General features: G+C 41.3%; 1 protein-coding gene across 2 annotated transcripts; it reads right to left on the bottom strand.

Annotated features, from left to right (window-relative positions):
* Positions 1-5084: 5084 nt before the first annotated feature.
* On the bottom strand, positions 5085-19815 carry mat2aa (methionine adenosyltransferase 2Aa). 2 transcript variants are annotated; one of them, XR_013970728.1, is made up of 10 exons: positions 19489-19815; positions 17697-17774; positions 13888-14010; positions 13402-13514; positions 13137-13280; positions 11594-11812; positions 11301-11483; positions 10509-10642; positions 5591-9939; positions 5085-5494 (listed from the first exon to the last, which is right to left on the bottom strand). XR_013970728.1 is itself a non-coding variant. In XM_080874764.1 (9 exons), exons 1-9 carry the CDS (start codon positions 19586-19588, stop codon positions 9837-9839), a joined length of 1197 nt encoding a protein of 398 aa, XP_080730890.1. In that variant the 5' UTR covers positions 19589-19815; the 3' UTR covers positions 5085-9836. The 2 variants fall into 2 exon arrangements, 1 of the variants encoding a protein (XP_080730890.1); XM_080874764.1 differs by having other exon boundaries at positions 5085-9939.

Genomic DNA, 19815 nt, shown 5'->3' with positions numbered 1-19815 from the left:
TTTTTTTTTACAAACAGTAGGCCCAGTAGGCGGGTGTGTTTAGTTTTTTCTCTTAATAAATGAAACCATCATTTAGAAAATGTGTTCTATATTTACCCCGGTTTTTAGTGTCTAACAATACTTTTTGTTTGATTTTAAGCATCTACTCTGTCTGACAGTATTGAGCTAGTTATTCTCATTTTTTCCACAGGAAGTAGTAGTACAAATGGCATGTCACAGAAGTTTTAAATGTAAAAATAAACTTAACAACGACCTACAGTCATAGATCTGTGGTTATCAAAGCTTGTTGTTAGCATTAGGTCAAGGCTGTAAGGCAAATTCCTACATGTTTTATATTATTTGCTGATATTGCACAGACTCTGGGAAGCTAAAAGGAACGAGTTGAAGCAGGAGAAACATTTCCCCCATTTATGTTTGTCAAATGCAAACTGAGATTACAATCTGAAACAGTTACGTTGTGAATGGTACAGTTTTAAAGAAAGAGCGATAAAGTATGCAGAGTTGGATATGACAGTGTAGTGCATTAGGAAATACAGCACATACTTACAAAAAAAGCCCACACATGTCTTGAAAGATAAAATAATAACTTGTTTTTGCACCTTTGTGTGAGGAAGTGAATATGAAACTCGACTAACATTACCATATTGAGAATGGGAGGGGAATAAAAAAACTTCTGCTAACTGAATGAGATCTTATCAAATTGGTTCAAGCGTGCCCCCCCCCCCAAAAAAAAAAAAACCTAACAGGTTGAGACCACAGCTGTGGATCAGATATAAGCAGCTCTTGCAGTTCACCCACAGATGTGAGGAAGGAAACCTTCCAGAGACTAACAGAAGATGGCCCTGCTTACATTTGCCCTGCTTCTCTCCATCGCTCTCCAAGGCTGTGGTAAGACAATAAAATAAAGTATAGTGATGAGATTAATTAAAGTGAAGGTTATTAATGAAAATTTCTTCCTGTAGCCTTGACTTACAGCAGCGGTGGTTTGGAAAGCGTTCCTGAAGAGTTAAAAGTAAGTGATTTCTCATAGTTAAGCCATGTTTTACATTTAAATCAGGGGTGTCAAACATAAGTGACGGGGGCCAGAATCAGCTCTGCAAGGACTCCAATTCAGTCCACTGGACGGCTTTGGAAAATCTTTTCATGAGTCTTACCCAGTGTTGGTCAAGTTACTTGAAAAAAGTAATCAGTAACTAATTACTGATTAGTTCCCCAAAAAAGTAATCCCGTTACTTTACTGATTACTTATTTTCAAAAGTAATTAATTACTTAGTTACTTTTTAAAAAACACGATTTACAACCTGAAGAGGTGATAAAGCGATAGATCTTTCAGCCCAATTCTACTTTTTCTACATAATCCATCATACAAAATGTAATCAAATGGAAAAGTCTCTTTTTAAAACTTGTTTTATCAGTTTTAATCTTTTAACTTTATGCATCAAACAAAAATAAAATTATATGCACCATTCTCTGACTTGAAGAAATTAATTTAACATTTAAACCTATTTTCTGCACATTCCAGCAGATAAAATAAAATATTTTTTGTGTTTACACTCAGTCTTTCAAATAGATGCAAGTAAAACACAGCAGAAAATAAATAAAGTCAAAGACTAGTGGTCCCTTTGCTCTATTTTCACCTGTAAAGCAGGAGTGAGGTAGGCAGAGGTTTACTTACTTTGAAAAGTAATCAGATTACAGTAGCGCGTTACTGCCCATCTCTGGTCTTACCGCATTGCCTACTAATAAAGGCCTCCTGCATGGCCACTCAAAGTAGACCAAAATAAATAAGTAAAAGACATGAAAGTAAAAGTATGTTGTGTGTTTTTTTCACTACTGACTATAGAAATTTCTAATTTGTTCAATGCGTGAGGTCTTTTATTTACTTCAGCAGCATTTCTTTGTCATGTAGAAAACCTGAGATGAACTGTAGAAATTACATTTCTTTTTCTTATGTTAAAATATCTCAGGCAGTCAATGTGTAGTCTTTAAACTCACAGGAGGGGAAACTTCACTTGTCCGGCCCACTTATGATCAAAGAGGGCTGTATGTGGCCCTCGATGTGAAAAGAGTTGGACATCTGTAATTTAAAATTTAGTAGTAGTTAGTGAAAAGGAAAAAACTCACATAATTTCCCTGAGTACCATGAACATGTTTGCAGACTTTTTCCCTAAAACTCTTTTTTTTTGTGGGGAATTGTAATGACACTATAGGAGTGTGTGATACTTTAGCACTGCTCACAGTGAGGGCAAAAGCAAATGTAAGGGCGCAGTGTTGAGAAGTGAGATTTTCATTTCTTCAAAATGAAGAAGTCTGCTGTTACGCGTCGAGTTATAAAAGGTTGTAAAAGTTTTACCACCTACTTTTGAATCCAGATTGAATAAACTTTAAACCAAACTAAACTGTGCCCACAGCACAGAGATCCCAACAAACCTAGATTTAGGGTATTAATTTATGTTCATCATGTGATTTTGTTTTTCAGACCGGAGATGTTTGCCAAGACTGCACCAAAATATTTGAACTCCTTGTTGACATGCTTTCCAATGCAGACCTGCAGGTGAGTACACCTGGTGCCCGAGGAGCAAACACATTCCTAAATGTTCAAATTTGCTCGCTGATAATGTTATCCACATCTTCCATTCCCATATTAAATATATTATATAAGATTAAAATATGAGACCTGTGGCATGAATAAAGAAAAACTAAATATTTTACATTCCAGGAATTTTTAGTGTAATCTTATCATCTAGAGCACATTTTTCACCTTCGGAGATGTAAATAATCTGTAACCAGTTGTGCATGTCTTAAAAACACACACACCAAACTAAAGGTCACTTCATAGTTTTGGTGGTGAGCCACTTCCTATTTTTTCTAAGAAAAGTTGAAATGAAATTTACCATTCAAATTTTGTTCAGACACACACACACACACACACACACACACACACACACACACACACACTTGACTTCCAAGATCCTCTTTTGATCTAGCCTGATCTGGTTTACAGGCTCCAAAGACAGAAATAAGTTGGGGTTTTTTTTTTTATCACGTATGTTGATAAACATTGATATAAAAGAGGATGTACACATGGAAAGATGCAGAGAAAGATGTTTGGGATTTATTACATAGTATGTGTCTGGAGCTTATGTAGCACAGCAGCATGCTGGTGTGAAGTCAAGCAATGCCTTTATTTAATGAACACAGCAGTATTGTGAACACCCCTTGTTTTCCTTTTTCACACTGACATGGAGTGATGTATATATAAAAAAAGAAACAACACATTAGTGTCTGAATATTTGCGTTTCACCAAACACCGCATTGCTCAGTGTCCACGCTTCACCTTTAAATCGGTTCTGCCGCTACGAAGTAACACCTAAAAAATACCAGCGTTTAATCACATGTCACTGTATCAGTGCACACTGTTAATCTCAAAAAACAAAAATGAACCAAATATCTGTTTAAAAAAAACAAACAAAACTGTCACACAATACTGTGCAAAAGTCTTGAACCACCCCTCGTTTTGTTGTGTTTTGCTGGGGAAAAGGTGCAGTGGTTCATTGCAATGTGTAAGCATACATGGAAATACAGCGTAAGAGACAAAAACAGAGTCTGATTCTAATGAGGTTGAAAGTCAGTATTTGGTATGACCTCCTTTATTCTTCAACACACCCTGAACTGTTTTCGTGTTATCTCTTAATATTCTTATTAGTCTTCAGAAATAGTTCTCCAGGCTTCTTGAAGGACATTCAAAGCTCTTCTTTGGATGTCGGCTGCCTTTTGTTCTGCTCTCTGTCAAGATGATCCCACACTGCTTCAATAATGCTGAGCTCTGAGAGGCCCATCCATTACCATTAGAGGCAGGCACACTACTGGATAAAATGCATCCCCACACAACAGGAGATGCCAGATGGCTGTAAACACTCACTGTTGGATCGCTTTACTGAGCTCCTCTGAAAATGACTTAAACCCAAAATTTTTCAAATGATGATTCATCACTCCATAAGTCCTGTTGCCACTGATTTTCAGTGTAATTTGGTCAACCTTCTCTTGTTATTTCCCTTCCTTAAGAGTGGCTTCCTGACAACCACCCTGTCCACTCAGACTCAATCTCTTGTTAGGCAATGATGAACACTTATCCTCTATTTGTCCAGTTTCCTGAAACTTTTTACGGACACGCTGCACCTGTCTGCCAACCTTTGATTAGGTTGGTGCAAAAATACTACTAATACTAGGGTTTTGATGCTTGAATGCATCATAGGTCAGCATTAAGTGTCTTAACAAGAAAAGGGTTCCTCAAGACTTTTAAATAGTATTATATAGAGGAAAATATGAAAACATAAATAAAAAGTAACATATGCCTTGTTCTCAACCACTACCACATGACACCATAATAAACAAGTCTGGGAAAAAAAAAAACCCTGCTACTGTTAGGCACAAATAGAAAACTGAATAGTATTCATTCAGTTCACTTGTTAACTCTGTGACTGTTAAGATTTTGTACTGAAGCTTTATATCCACAACACTGATTCTGGTTTAGGGCCTCACATAGTATTAATAGGTGGTTAATGAACATGTTGTGATTGGATGAAAGCTAAAGGGGCAGAAGACAGGGGGGCGATCGTGATTGATTGAATCTTTATTTTGAACATGTTGAAAAAGTACAACAAAATAGAATTAAAAGAGACAAATGAACAAAGCAAAACAAAAGGAAAACGAGCAACCAGCGGGGCGATCGTGGCTCAAGAGTTGGGAGTTCGCCTTGTAATTGGAAGGTTGCCAGTTCGAGCCCCGGCTCAGACAGTCTCGGTCGTTGTGTCCTTGGGCGAGACACTTCACCTACCGCCCACTGGTGTTGGCCAGAAGGGCCGATGGCGCGATATGGCAGCCTCGCTTCTGTCAGTCTGCCCCAGGGCAGCTGTGGCTACAACTGTAGCTTGCCTTGCCTTCCACTAGTGTGTGAATGGGTGGATGACTGGGTGTGTCAAGCGCTTTGGGGTCCCTAGGGGGGACTAGTAAAAGCACTATACAAATACAGGCCATTTAAATGCATTTTAATAAATCAACAAGTTTATTTATGTAATGTGAAAAAAAAAAAAAATGCCACACCTGCTCTGCTTACTTAGCTGAAGACAAATGGGGCTACCAGTCTTTAAGTCAATATTCTGACTCACCGCTTTATTCTGCACAGAAAAAGATCATGAATGGCATTGAAAGCGTGTGTGCACTCATACACGGTCCAGCTGCCAATCTCTGCAAACAAGAGGTGGAGAAGATGTTCCCACTGGCCATCAATTTTGTTACTTCCATCTTGGTAAGTCTGAGAAGTCCAAAACCAGATGCATCCTTGAGTATGGCATTTCTGACACTGAGAAGTCAGTAAACATGTTTTCCTCTCTTCCACAGAAACCAGCGGAGGTGTGCAAAATCCTCGGGCTCTGCAGCTCTTGTGATAAAGAGCAGATGCTCAGCTATTTTGCCCAGGAGGCCCTTCAGGCTGCTGTGACAAGTGATAATGTGAGTATCTGAAGTTTAGAAAGACACATTGCGGGGAGAAAAAAAAAAAACAAAAAAAAACATTGTGCTGAACTCTTGCCATTTATGTGCCTCAATCAGGTGAAGCCTTCAACCGAATGCTCCTTCTGCACCTTCCTCATCAAGACTTTGGAGGGTTTGCTTCCCAAAGAAAGAACAGAGGTGAAACACGGTTATACCGCACATAAAAACAGTACTTCCTTGTGCTGCACACAGACACTTAAAAGCAATCAGACCACACAGCTGAGAGTAATCACTGCCCGTGGTTTTTTTTTTAAACTCTGCTCCTCTTCTACAGGAAGCAGTGGTCAAGCTGCTGGAAGAGATCTGCCATATTCTGCCGGCCTCCTACCGCAACCAGTGTGAGACTGTGATCGACAAGGTCAGCAGGACAGTGCTGGATGCAATACTGGCTTATGCGACCCCGCAGGCCATCTGTCACCTCATGCACTTCTGTAAAGGGGAAGAATCTCTGCTTGTGGGTCAGTTTGTTCTCCCTTGCTTCTATTGCAGTGATTGTGATCGTTTACATAATATGTCATATGTTGGACACAAAATCTCCAGAGACCAGGATGTCCAATAATTTGTCTTGTACATGCTTTATATTTAAAAAAAAAGTTTAAGTGCAGACCTAATATGGCATAATTATACATTAGTTACAACTGCATCATTCATGCATTACAGTACTTTTTAGGCCCAGGAACTGAGATTTAAATTTGATGCATCCGTCTAATCTGAAAGCACAAATCAAAGTATACAAAACGTCCCTTTAAAGAATTCTCAGTTAGCAAGTGAACTTTCTTCTATCTCCTGCTTTAAACCTGCAGATCCATGCACTCTGACAACATACAGATGCAGAGACGTCAAGACTGCTCTCAAGTGCGGAGTAAGTAAACCTCTATTACAATGAATTCACCCGTTCAGCTTTCAGACACTGCAGTATTACATGCGATGCATGTCTCACTTTGTGCAGACTCTGTTCTACTGCCACAAATTTGCCTGGAAGCCTCTGAACTACAACACAATCTGAAGGATTAAGGTGGGTGTACATTGATTTCACACAAACTGTAATCAAAGTAAAAAACATGCAGTCTCAATAACACAACTTCTTTTCAAAGCAGATCCAATAAGAGTCAGCGTGGTGGACGCAGCAGATATTTCATCGAGCACCAAATCTTCATCAGCAGCATTTTAACAGTATTTCACATCCCAATTTGATTTCTTACTGCATACTGTAATTTTTGCATTATATATTCAGCCTGCACAGAGTTATGAAATGCAGAAAACATTGTGTTTAAGTCATCTTTACTCCGCTACTGCTACTTCTTGTAGCAGAGTAAATATTACTGGCTCAGAGTTAGATTTCACTTATTGCCTTTGTGCTTTTTTTTTTTTTTTTTTTTTTTTTTAAATATACCAACCATTTCTCAAGTTTCCTGTCTCTTCTTTAATAAAGTGTTTTTGTAGTGTTTCCCAGCTGACTTGACAACATATCCTTTGCTGTTAAATAGACTTATGTTTGAGATTTAGAAGTCAAATGAGGTAAAAGTGTTTGAGTCGACTGCTGAATGTAGGGTGGGCAGATATTTTAGTCTTTAGTCATCTTCCTACTTTCAAGTCAGCAGTTTGGAAGAAGTAATAAAGCACAAATAGAGACCGGAAGTGTTCGTCTTTACCACCTCGCAGACAGGATCACTTCTGCTTTATTTAAAAACATGAAAGTGTCATCTACAGCAGCACAGTTTAAAGATGTTGAAGTTAGCCCTTCACATAAAACAAGCACAGCCTGTAAGCACAAAGCAAGGGTGCATTTTATTTCAACAGTTTAAGAGAGTCAACAACAAATCACACTCGGAAACGCCAAAGACGGAAACTAGCCTTGGGGTTGTCAGGGTCAAAATGGTAAGTTGTGTACTTTGAGGTAGGGGAAGAGGAAATTTGCAAGAGGAGAAAAGGCACTTTTTTTTTTTTTTTTTTTTTTTTTTTTACCCCCCATGTTTAGCAACTGCTGGCAGACTTAAATGATTTTAAAAAACAAAAACTGAACAAGGGAGGGAGTGCTCCTCAAACACATCGTCCACAGGAGACATGTAAACAGGCTGGTTTCTCTGTACAACACCAACTACTATTTTCTCCATCTGTGGATGAGCGAGAGGAGACAAAGTTTAAAAAGTAGGTTCCTTAATTTAAATAACCAGTGTGACATTAGCCCGTCAGCCACAGCATCCTGTTATTGTGATTGCATCCTGATGCGTTTGCTGCATGCCTGAAGGAGCACGATGAAAAAATAAAATCTTACCAAACACTGCAACATTAATATATCACTTTAAGCATGCGCCAAGTCTGAATGAACGCAGTCACATAAATGCGACACCTGCATCTCTGTGGGTTGCTCAACTCACAAGACAGCAACCTAGAAATAAATACACTGGACATGGCAAGTTATCCCACCAACTCTTCCACTCGGCGGCAAGATTAAAACAGTCGTCTACAACTGATCTCTCCCTCCCTCTGTCAGAGGTTGTGTGTGAGGGTGCAGATGTCAATAAGCGCAAGTAGTCTTTTGCACAAATGCCAGATATAAAGCCTGCAGGATGACCGTAACTATTGTGGGAGTGTCTGAACAAAGGTGAGGGGAACATTAACCCTCTTTCAGACATGTTTGCCAGATTTGTAGGAGCAATTTAAATCTGTAGTACATGCAACGAGCCACAAGGTGGTGCTACAGGAGTCAGACTAAAAACCTACTTCACTATAATTTTGGGGAACACAGCACCATCTAGCTGCATGATGCAGGCATATTTTAAACCTGCCAATAACCAACACAGGAACATCCAAATGCTGCAAGCCTGAGTTGAATCAGCATTTAGGTGAGAAGTGCAACAGGAAAAGCATTTAAAGGCAAAAACTCCATAAAAGCCTCAGGTTTGAATCTAGCCAGGGTCTGACAATCACACATACATGAACAATCTAGAGTTTTAGCAAAAAAGTGTATCAGTCTCTTTAAAAGAACAGCAGTTATCTCAGAACAGTTTCTCATGGAAACATTTGATTTGTCACAATCATAGCCCACAATGTATGGCATTAAATATGAATACATCGCTTTAAAAACAAATATTTTAAAAGAAAAGCTTCTTTTACAACTTCTGCATTCGATTAACAGCATCTGTACATGCAATATGCGTTTTAGGTAACCTTAAAACTACTAACTGAAGCTGTGCGGTGCTCACATCTTTGTGATGTAGCTTTACTCTTCATGTTCCACTTTCCCATTGAGTTCAGGCGGGACAAACCAGGATAGGCAACAAGATTGGGAAATGTTTTCAGAATTTAAAAAATAAAATCGACTTGACAAACATTCAGTTGTCCCTCCTTGCTAGTCAAACTTAGGTCCCACATTCAAACACCATCATAAAATATTTAAGTACGGTGTTTCCATGAGATAAAGGCAGCCCCTGCTTAGAGGTGACGGAGCCCAGGTTTCTCTGTAATACACCCAGACTCTGTCTCGGTAATGCCAAGTACTGTGCCTTCATCTTGGTCAGCAGAACGTTGACACATTTAACATCATTTGTAACATTCACATGGTTTTAAAGCCTACAAAATAAATCGAGGTACAGCCCAACATAACCACGAGATCATAGCAGCTTCTGACTTCTCTGTAAAACGTCAGAAAACACTGGCCTGAAGGGACAGCACAAACAAAAATAGAAATAAATAGAAAACTGTAGCGTTTGACCCATCTTTGCCATCAAGAGGTTTATAAAAAAATATATACATTTTTTTTTTTTTTTAAAAGGAGTGCAAGTGGAATAGAAGACGTTTCTGTACTGTGTAGTTACCGTCAAGTTAGACAAAACATTTCCACTGATCACTTCTAAAACTACACTGCAGTGAGATTCTGAATTTGAAGGTTGTGGAATACTAGAAGTGTTTTCATTACTGTATGCAAGTATGGTTTTAATATGGAGGTGTCAATAATACCAGATTTGCTGACATACAAATCGGTGCACTCTTTCCATAGGTGTGCCAGGAAACATGATCGCCATTAATTATGCAAAAGAAAAAGAAATGCACCAGAAATTATTTGAATCTGGCCGCAGCGCTTAAACTCTGGTCTTGGCAACTGAACTGAAATAGCCATTTTTTTTCTCTGCAGGGATGTGTACCAACATGTGGATAAAGGGCATTTTGTATGTAGCAAAGGCTGTCAAAGTGTGGCTGTTTGTGAGAGGACGAATTTTAAAAAGGGAGAAGACTGGAAGAAGGATGACAGATACAAGGCCCATTAAACAGGAGGGGGGTGTTCAGTACATCAGCTTCTTTGGCACCTCCCATGAAAAGACGTCACGACCAAAGTGACCGTAAGCTGCTGTGTGCTGGTAGATGGGCTTCTTCAGGTCAAGATCTCTGAAACAAGAATTAAATAGTGACTCGCCAGCTAAACATTTCTGCTCTTGGTAGTCGGCATCACAAATGCAGTTTGGTTAAAGGAACGGTTTTAACAACATACAATAGCTGAAACTTGTTGTTTAGAGATGTTAAAAACACAAGATTGTAGAGGAATGTTATATCATATAACTCAAATACACATGCCAATGTTTTACCTCATTAACAGACTAGGTTCCATTTTGAGAGTTTTCTGACATTTAGGCCCCAGACCCCAAGAGAGAGGGAATAACGTCTGATTGGGTGAATGCCAGTTTCACTGCTGAAATATAGAGAAGTAAAACCACCTACTTTGTGCCCAATTTCACCTACCAACTACTTGCCAGCTGGTCAAGGAATCCACATTTTTCTCCGTAGTAACCGTAGGCTGCCAGATGCTCAGACCAGTTTCTAGGCCTGTACAGCTAAGGGCTTAGACTACATGACTAGCTTTTTTATGCCTCTTGTTTAAAACCAAATGACAACGATCCTAATAAAACAGAACTAAAGTGCAGGTTTGGTAGCAAAGACCTGATACTGTCACAGAATACCTGACAATAACTCCTGGACGGAGGTCAAAGTTCTTGTTCACAATGTCCAGCAGCTCCCTTTCACTCTTCTGGGAGGTCCCGTAGTGGAAGATTGAGACAGAGAGGGGATGGGAAACACCAATGGCATAGGATACCTAAAACAATTGTTAATCATAAACACATCATTCAAAAATAATGACAGGAGAGACATTTTAACACCAAAGCACTCCACATGTGCTTTAGTACACTGATTATAGTCAAAAAGCTTCTCCAATTCAATTGTGAGTGTGATGATACAGAGCTGATCATTGCTGCAGTTAAGCCCAGGAATAGTGAGCTTACGGACAAGCTGCAGAGACCAGTTAGAACTGCTCACCACTTGATTTGCTTTCCCAATAGAGCAGCATTGAGAACTTTTTAACTGTAGAGTACATTTTACAACACATACTGTACACACTGATCAACAACTCAAGTCTAGGCAGTCACAGAAAATATTTTCTATGCTCTTAGAAAGCACAGGAATCCAATACCAGCAAATGAAAATCCAGAGCAAGATGCAATGATGCATGTACAATGGTAACAGGTTTTTGCAGACAAATTAAATATGAAAACATTAAAAGGTGATTAAACCAACAAGCAGAATTCAATAGATGACAAGCTGGTGCATGACTGTCTACGGGGAGCTGTAAACACTGCTTTTTGTGAGATGTAAAACCATGAATTTGAGTACCTTCAGTTCTATAGGCAGCTGAGTTTTAAATCCCATTATATGCAGGTTTTAGATTGAGTAAAACTGATATACTGTGTACTCACCTGGACCAAGACACGCTTGCAGAGCCCAGCTTTTACTAGAGATTTGGCCACCCAACGGGCAGCGTAGGCTGCAGAGCGGTCTACCTTTGTGTAGTCCTTCCCAGAAAAAGCTCCACCGCCATGGGCTCCCCAACCCCCGTAAGTATCGACAATAATCTTACGCCCGGTCAGTCCAGCATCACCCTGCCAGAAGTAAAGGTGGAGGTATTAGTCCATTAAATCTCACTAGAAAGTTTAATGACCTTAGTGTGACAGCATGGCTGCCTTCAAAAGGTTTACAGCTTTTGTTTCACCTGTGGTCCTCCAATGACAAAGCGCCCACTGGGCTGCAGGTGGTAGATTGTCTCATCGTCAAGAAACCCGCTGGGAACCACGGCTTTCACCACCCGCTCCTTCAGAGAGCAACGCATCTCATCCAAACCTACGGCCTCATCGTGTTGCACAGAGATCACAATTGTGTGGACGCGCAGAGGTACCATGGCTCCTCTATCCTGCCTGTACAGAACAGTCACCTGAGGGAGAAAACAAAGACAGGTGATGGCTCCAGCTAGTATGATCACAGGCTTGAACAAACGTAAGCAAAACAGTTTGCAGGAACATCTGCAATAATAATGACATGCATCTGTATTTACCACAAATATTTTCACTGCCTGTGGCTAAAGCATTGATAGTTAATGTGAGGATGTCTTTTAGCTAACAGTATCTTTCCAAAAACAGCATAAAAACCCACAACACAAATCTTCATTTCTTGCAGAGCTCCCAAAATGTAGGACAGACAGTATTGTCCAATTTTATCTGAACTATAAATATAAATTGTATAAAGATGATGTAGCTTCTGTGTTTGAAAAGTGAAACCTGTGCACAAAAGCTTTAAATCTGCAATGTTTTTAAGGTCCACCAGGTGGAGATACCTGCAGCTGGCCTATGGGAGGACTGCTTTCTTTTTTCACATTGCTTTTCTGGTCTTTCTCCTTTAGATAACAGTAGTGGGGAAATGAGGGATTAGGGGGAAAGACATGCAGCAGTGAACCTTTGATTGGAGTTGAACTTGGGCTGTTGCGTTTAGCTTTTCAACACAGTCACCTGCTTACTATGCAAGATAAACTGGTGCACAGGAAAGACTAAGAGTCAACATGTTCAAGTGAGAATGTACTCTTTACAAGTCAGTTTTGTAAACTGTCTTAACACATCCCATCAGAAAGGAGGATAATCCATGGCATGACTTGTCTACCAAGTTGTTAGCCAATGAGTGTGCAGTTTCACAGTCAAACCCTCTCTCCTCACATCAGGTTTTACAAAAAAAAAAAAAAAAAAAAAAAAAAAAAAAAAAAAAAAAAAAAAAAAAAAAAAAAAAAATTATTTTGAGGCTTCAAAGCTGGACTTCCAGAACTAATGAGTGGCATCATGGTAGCTACATCCACCCATCCAACTTTTACACCGTCTGTGTGAGTGAAACTTTATAAACTGCATCAAAAATGTACAAGAGTCAACAGCAAATGCACCAAAACAGGAACAGAGGGCACCAAGCACTTTAAACACAGAATATAAAATATTACCATTCATTATTTATACACAGTATTAAGATTTCCCTTTTACAGCATGTCAAAGCAGGAACTCAACATTCAAACCACACTTAAATCTGCAAATACTGTCTAAATTATTCAGTACAGTCAGAAATAGGGTTACAGCCAATTACCAACTAACCATAAGTGTACAAACTGAAGAGGAGGAAAAACAAAAGCCGAACAAAGGAAGGAAATAAACAAACTTAGCTTCCACCTACACTTATAACTTAAAGAACTGGCTCCAAACTGTAAATATACTTTGACCACATACCTGAGTCTTGGAATCGGGGCGGAGCCAGGGCAGCTCTCCATTTCTGCGCAATTCAGCCATCTTGGCATTGAGCTTGTGAGCCAGGACAATGGTAAGCGGCATGCACTCCTCTGTCTCATCAGTGGCATACCCAAACATCAGACCCTGCCACAGTTGCAGTCATGTGTCAAATCATTAAATGATTTACCAAATCATTAAAGTACATTACTGCTACATTTCTGGCTTCAGTTACTTGGCTCTAGACAAAATGTAAGAATCAGCTGACCTGATCACCGGCTCCGACATCCTCCTCTTTGCGATCCAGGTGAACGCCCTGGGCAATGTCAGGGGACTGCTGCTCCAAAGCCACCAGCACATTGCAAGTCTTGTAATCAAAGCCTATAAATCCCCCAAAATAAGCCTCAGTAAAATGTTTCAGCTTATCATTATACGTCAAAATAAAGTAGTATTAGGACAAATTTTGCATCTACTGAATTTGTCACTATGTGCAAACAAGATCTGTAGACCAACTATAGTTGATAATAATTTTTAAAAAGTTCAAGAATCTTTCAGCCTACGTCCATGATATCAGTGGCATTAAGCCAGAGTGGTGGCACAAGTCTTTTTATGAAAGGGTAATAATCAGACTTCAAGATTTACTGTAATTTTCTCCAAGAGAGAAGAGAGTTACCATTACTTTTCTTTCTTTGGCCTTTTGGATACAACTGCACACATTTGAACCGGAGCTAAACTCACAGCTAGCTGATCTTACCTTTCGAAGAGTCGTTATAGCCAATATGTTTAATTGTGTCCCTGACAACCTTCTGGTAGTCCACATTAGCCCTTGAGGTGATTTCCCCAGCCAACAGGATCATCCCAGTCTTGGCAACAGTTTCTGAGGACAAAAAACAAAACAATATGCAGTGAAAGCAATGAAAATGGCCTGAAGAAAATGCAGTTCATTAACAACTGTTGCCTTTTTCTTCAGTGCGCATGCGCCAACCAGCGTGCAGCCTGTTACAGTCGCTCCTGCTTTTCTCTTAGTTTAGCTCTTTTTTCTTACGTATTCTTTTTTTTTCTGACTTGTATTTTCCTCCGTTTTCTATCTCTTACTCAATCATGTGGATTGAGAGAGTTTTTGTTCTTCTGGTGGCCGTGGAACTGTTACTTTTATCATGGAACGGGACCGCGGCACATCTCCTACACGCACGGACTGTTTACTCCAGAGATCAGCTGATCGCCCTGATGCCGGCCAGCTCGCTGGCCAGGCCCGCAGAAGTGCCCGCAGAAGTACCAGCTGAAATTTGGAGGAAAACACATCGGGGATGCAGAGGTCAAGGACAGAAGAGAAGAAAAAAGGTGACGGTGAGACAGCGGAGGCTCGAAGCGAGGAGGAGGTTTAAACCGTGTCTGCCGTCTATCGTGATGGGAAATGTGCGATCGTTGGCAAGTAAAATCGACGAGCTCTCAGCACTGGTACGGAGTCAGAGGGAATACCGAGAGTGTAGCCTGATGTGTTTCACCGAATCATGGCTGCACCAGGTCATTCCCGATGAGAATGCTTCCGTGGAAGGCTTCCACACTGTTCGGGCGGACAGGGACAGCATCGCTAGCGGTAAGCGTAAAGGAGGTGGGCTTGCTGTTTTAGTTAACAACCGGTGGTGTAACCCTGCCAACATAACAATCAAAGAAAGGATTTGTTGCCCGGACACTGAACTGTGTGCTGTTGGACTCAGGCCGTATTATTTACCCAGGGAATTCTCTCACGTCATCTTGGTGGCTGTTTATGTTCCCCCCTCTGCTAACCCCACAGCTGCATGTGACACTATCCACTCTGCCATAGCTCGGCTACAGACTCAGCACCCGAGTGCCTTTATTGTGATCTCGGGTGACTTCAACCATGTATCACTGGACAATACACTACCAACATTCAAACAATATGTGGACTGTCCCACCAGGGGAGAGAAAACTTTAGACTTACTGTATGCTAACCTCAAGGATGCATACAGCTCCTCCTCCCTCCCCCCACTTGGTAGGTCAGATCATAACCTGATTCACCTCACCCCCCGCTATGTGCCAATTGTGAGGAGGGAACCTGTGACCACCAGGACTGTTAGGAGGTGGTCAGAGGAGGCAATAGCGGAACTACAGGGCTGTTTCGAGGTGACCGACTGGGAAACACTCTGTGAGCCTCACGCCGAGGACATCAATGGGCTTACTGAGTGTATCACAGACTACATAACTTTCTGCACCGACTCCATTGTTCCAGCTCAGACTGTTCATTGTTACCCAAATAACAAGCCGTGGGTGACTAAGGACATCAAAGCCCTCCTCAACAACAAGAAGAGGGCTTTCAGAGGGGGCAACAAAGAGGAGGTGAGGAAGGTCCAGGTGTTACTAAAGGACAAGATCAGAGAGGCTAAGGACAATTACAGGAGGAAGCTGGAGTGGAAACTCCAGCAGAACAGCATGAGAGAGGTGTGGAGGGGCATGAAGACCATCACTGGATTCAGGCCAACCAACAGCAGGGGAGCTGAGGGAGGTGAGAATAGAGCCGACGAGTTGAATCTGTTTTTCAATAGATTCGACACCACAGTGTCTGCTCCCACCCCCACAACCTCACCTGCAGTCAGCCTGGAATCCAGAGCCACACCACTGTGCCAGCCTCTCTCTTCACATGTTGCCTCCTGTGAGATTCCTGACACCCCTCCCCCACCCATCACCTTCACTCAATACCAGGTTGAGATGCAAATGAGGAGACTTCACTCAGGCAAGTCTGCTGGACCAGACGGAGTGAGTCCCCTTGTCCTCAAGGCCTGTGCCCCCCAGCTGTGTGGAGTCTTTCATAAACTGTTTATGCTGAGTCTGAGTCTGCAGAGGGTCCCGGTGATGTGGAAGACATCATGCCTCGTCCCTGTACCAAAGACGCCTCGTCCCAGTGGCCCCCAGGATTACAGGCCCGTGGCACTGACCTCCCACATCATGAAGACCCTGGAAAGGCTCATCCTGGACCAGCTGCGACCCATAGTAAGACCACATCTGGATCCCCTTCAGTTCGCTTATCAGCCTCGTCTCGGAACAGAGGACGCCATCATCTACCTGCTCAATCGTGTCTACACCCATCTGGACCAGCCGGCGAGCACTGTGAGGGTCATGTTTTTTGACTTTTCCAGTGCTTTCAACACCATCAGGCCGACCCTCCTGGGTGATAAGTTAGCAGCGATGCAGGTGGATGCTTCTCTGGTGTCCTGGATTGTTGATTACCTGACAGGAAGACCACAATATGTACGTCTCCCACAGTGTGTGTCTGACAAGGTGATTAGCAACACAGGGGCACCACAGGGGACTGTCCTCTCCCCCTTCCTCTTCACCCTCTACACCACAGACTTCAGCCACTGCACAGAGACCTGCCATCTTCAGAAGTTTTCTGATGACTCTGCGGTGGTTGGATGCATCAGCAGGGATGATGAGACAGAGTACCGGGCTGTGGTCGACTCCTTTGTCACGTGGTGTGAGCAGAATCATCTGCAGCTCAACGTGGCAAAGACCAAGGAACTGATCGTGGACTTCAGGAAGACCAGGAAACACTTGACCCCTGTTTCAATCCAGGGGGTCAGTGTTGACATTGTGGAGGACTATAAATACCTTGGAGTACACATTGACAATAAACTGGACTGGGCTAAAAACACCACAGCACTTTACAGGAAGGGCCAGAGTCGTCTCTATTTTTTGAGGCGACTGAGGTCCTTCAACATCTGCCAGAAAATGCTGAGGATTTTCTATGAGTCTGTGGTGGCCAGTGCGATCCTCTATGCTGTTGCATGCTGGGGGAGCAGGCTGAGGGTCGCAGATGCCAACAGACTTAATAAACTGATCCGTAAGGCCAGCAATGTTGTGGGGATGGAGCTGGACTCCCTCAAGGTGGTGTCGGAGAGGCGGATGCTGTCCAAGATAAAGACAATGTTGGATAACACCTCCCACCCACTCCATGACATGTTGGTCAGTCACAGGAGCTCGTTCAGTGAGAGACTGAGATTACCGAAAAGCACCACTGAACGACACAGGAAATCATTCCTGCCTGTGGCCATCTCCCTGTACAACGCATCCACTTAACACACTGTTTGCTGCTACAACTACACATGTTTCTTTTCCAAATATTTATTTATAAGTGACTTATGTATGTATGTATATATATATATGTATATATTGTACTATTCTTAGTTAGCGTATTGTCTGTCTTGTCTTAATGTTGGTTTAAAATGGAGCACTGTAACAAAAAATAATTTCCCCCAGGGATCAATAAAGTATTCTGATTCTGATTCTGATGTCTGCACCTAAACCCCACCCTAGGGCAGAACTCTGAAAGCACATGATAGATCATTTGAATACAAGCCCCTAAAAACAACATTTTAAGAAAGTACATTTTCAGACTGGTATTGTTTCAGAGATTTGTAACATGCCCAATTTTGCATAGATATGGTTCAACGGTGGATCATGTGCCATAGTTAAAAAAAAAAAGAAAAAAGAAAAAAAAAGAAGAAAAAAAAAAGCCTTTATGGTTGCCCTGCCTCTTTGACTTACCACATGCTACTTTGGCATCAGGATCTTGTCTGAGGTGTGCATCCAACACGGCATCGCTGATTTGGTCACAGATTTTATCTGTGGAGCAAAATAAGCACAACAGTTTAATGCGATTCCTTAGTTTGGTTGGTAAAATGACGATAACAGCTGATATTTTACTTCATAATTAAATGAATGAAACATTAAATTATGCATATTATAAAAAGCCAAGTCTCAAATTAATAATTACGATCATTAAGAGAAGGTTTTACACTTCTTGCCACTTAAGACTGGATAATGACTAGTTTTCAATCAATTGTAACAAAAGCAAAAATCATTTCAATACAGAACAGATGCAAAGATATTTGTGCTTGCCCTTTCATGATGTAGTTTCCACATTTGATTGCTTGAATGCAAAGAAATTGAAACCCATAGCCTAAACTCCATATCCACATATTTGGAGGCCTTTAACTATAGTATAAGACCAACCATAGTGTGTTGGTCTTCAACTTCAACATTTCCAAAAAACAAATTTTAGAACCGGTGTGACAGGATTTACAAACAGACTATTCAGCTTTCAGGTTGTTGAAGCAGTTTTTCTTCCCTTCTAACTGCAAAGGCTGTAAACGGGACTACTTTGCCCTCAGAGTTGAGCACTAGCCCCTGCAGTGCCTATATTTAGGAGTACTGGTAAGCCTATTATCTGTTGCAACAGAGCTGTCCCAGTATGAGACTGAGAACTGCAGCACACTGTGTCCCAAGCTGCTCAATAATTCTTCAATTAAAGCATGCAAGACCTCAGTTTTGGCTTCTTGTAAGTCTTTTCACTGAAAAGATTTAACTAGTCTTGTCACAGCGTTTTTAATGATGGCTTAAGTGCTCTAGTAAGCCCTTACAGTGAATTAGCCAACACAAAAGCAGTCCTGCCACAGGCACGAGCCTCATTAAGCTTATTAAGTTAGGTTTTTGTTTGAGCTGTTTAGGAGAGGTGTCAGTGTGCGACTTGAAAAGTGGCGATAAAGCAGGACAAATCAACTCTTAAACATCTCCGACAAATTAAGCATTATTATCTGTCTGAACTTATGATATGATGCAGTGCTAAAAGGTAGCCAAGGGTCCTAAATAACCACAAATTTGCGTGTATTGCCAACACCCCCAACGGGATAAAACATCTGACTGCTGACGGAGAGATGGGGTGGATGTGATTGACAAGCACCAACAGTCCGGGATAACGTGGTGTTAGCATACCAGCTAGCCGCCATGCAGCTAGCATGCAACAGTGACTTTGAGCTTTCAAATAAACTATTCCCTTAACTTCTAAGGAGTATAAATGATTACAGGTAGAGTCTGTAAGGTATGTGGGAAACTTTACATTTTGTATAAACTGTTTAACAGTCCACAAAACAGAAGCCGAGCAGGCCATTCTTTCATTCATGTTTTTTGAGTTAAAACGTTCTAAATATCAGTTTTATTCAGCTTTAGAGTTTAGCCGAAATTAGACTGCTCCAGCCAGTGTAACTTTTAGCCCTTTCCCTTTTAAAACAACCTTTACATTCACTTAAATCACGTCGTGTCCTCTTCTTTGTGTCCCTTTTACTTAATATTCCCTGACTTTACTGTTCAAAAGTAAATTAAACAAGCCACTGAAATTATTATTTCTAGCTTTTCCATAAACTCCACTCAGACATGCCAAGCTAGCAGCGGTACCCAACCTTGTTTGACAGGCTAACAGGATGCTAAGCTAATTATTATGGTCAAGGAGGAGGAGGGAGGAAACTACCTCACAGACAAGGAATGGCACGTTAAAACTTACCGGGGTGTCCTTCTCCAACTGACTCAGAAGAGAAGAGGAAGCAGTCTTCATCGTAAACCGAGCTGCTGTTGTTAATGAAACCGTTCATCTGGTAGTTCATTTTAGCCACTCTTAGCTTACAAGCTAGCCGACTATATACCCACTACACAGCTTTAATAGAAAACCGGGAGACACGTTTTACACCTTCACTAGGGTCACCTGCTTCTCTCACACATGCACACACAAAGCGACAACCACAGTTAAAGTTCAGGGAAAACAGGACGGACCAGACAGCTGAATTTATGGTCTGCACGAATTTCCTCAGACCCCTCAAATCATTGCTCTGCA

The sequence above is a fragment of the Rhamphochromis sp. 'chilingali' genome, assembly GCF_963969265.1.
Source record: "Rhamphochromis sp. 'chilingali' genome assembly, chromosome: 2".
In the NCBI taxonomy this organism is placed as follows: Eukaryota; Metazoa; Chordata; class Actinopteri; order Cichliformes; family Cichlidae; genus Rhamphochromis; species Rhamphochromis sp. 'chilingali'.
This window is presented reverse-complemented; position numbering and strand designations above follow the sequence as displayed.

Bases quoted from the DNA above. Each gene is read 5' to 3' on its own strand.
- mat2aa (XM_080874764.1), bottom strand. From the start codon at position 19,588: ATGAACTACCAGATGAACGGTTTCATTAACAACAGCAGCTCGGTTTAC. The intron at 10,643-11,300 runs GTGAGTACACAG...CAATTGTTTTAG, and splicing joins GCAAGCGTGTCTTGGTCCAG to GTATCCTATGCCATTGGTGT. The intron at 9,940-10,508 runs GTATTCTGTGAC...TTCTTGTTTCAG, and splicing joins CGTCCAGGAGTTATTGTCAG to AGATCTTGACCTGAAGAAGC.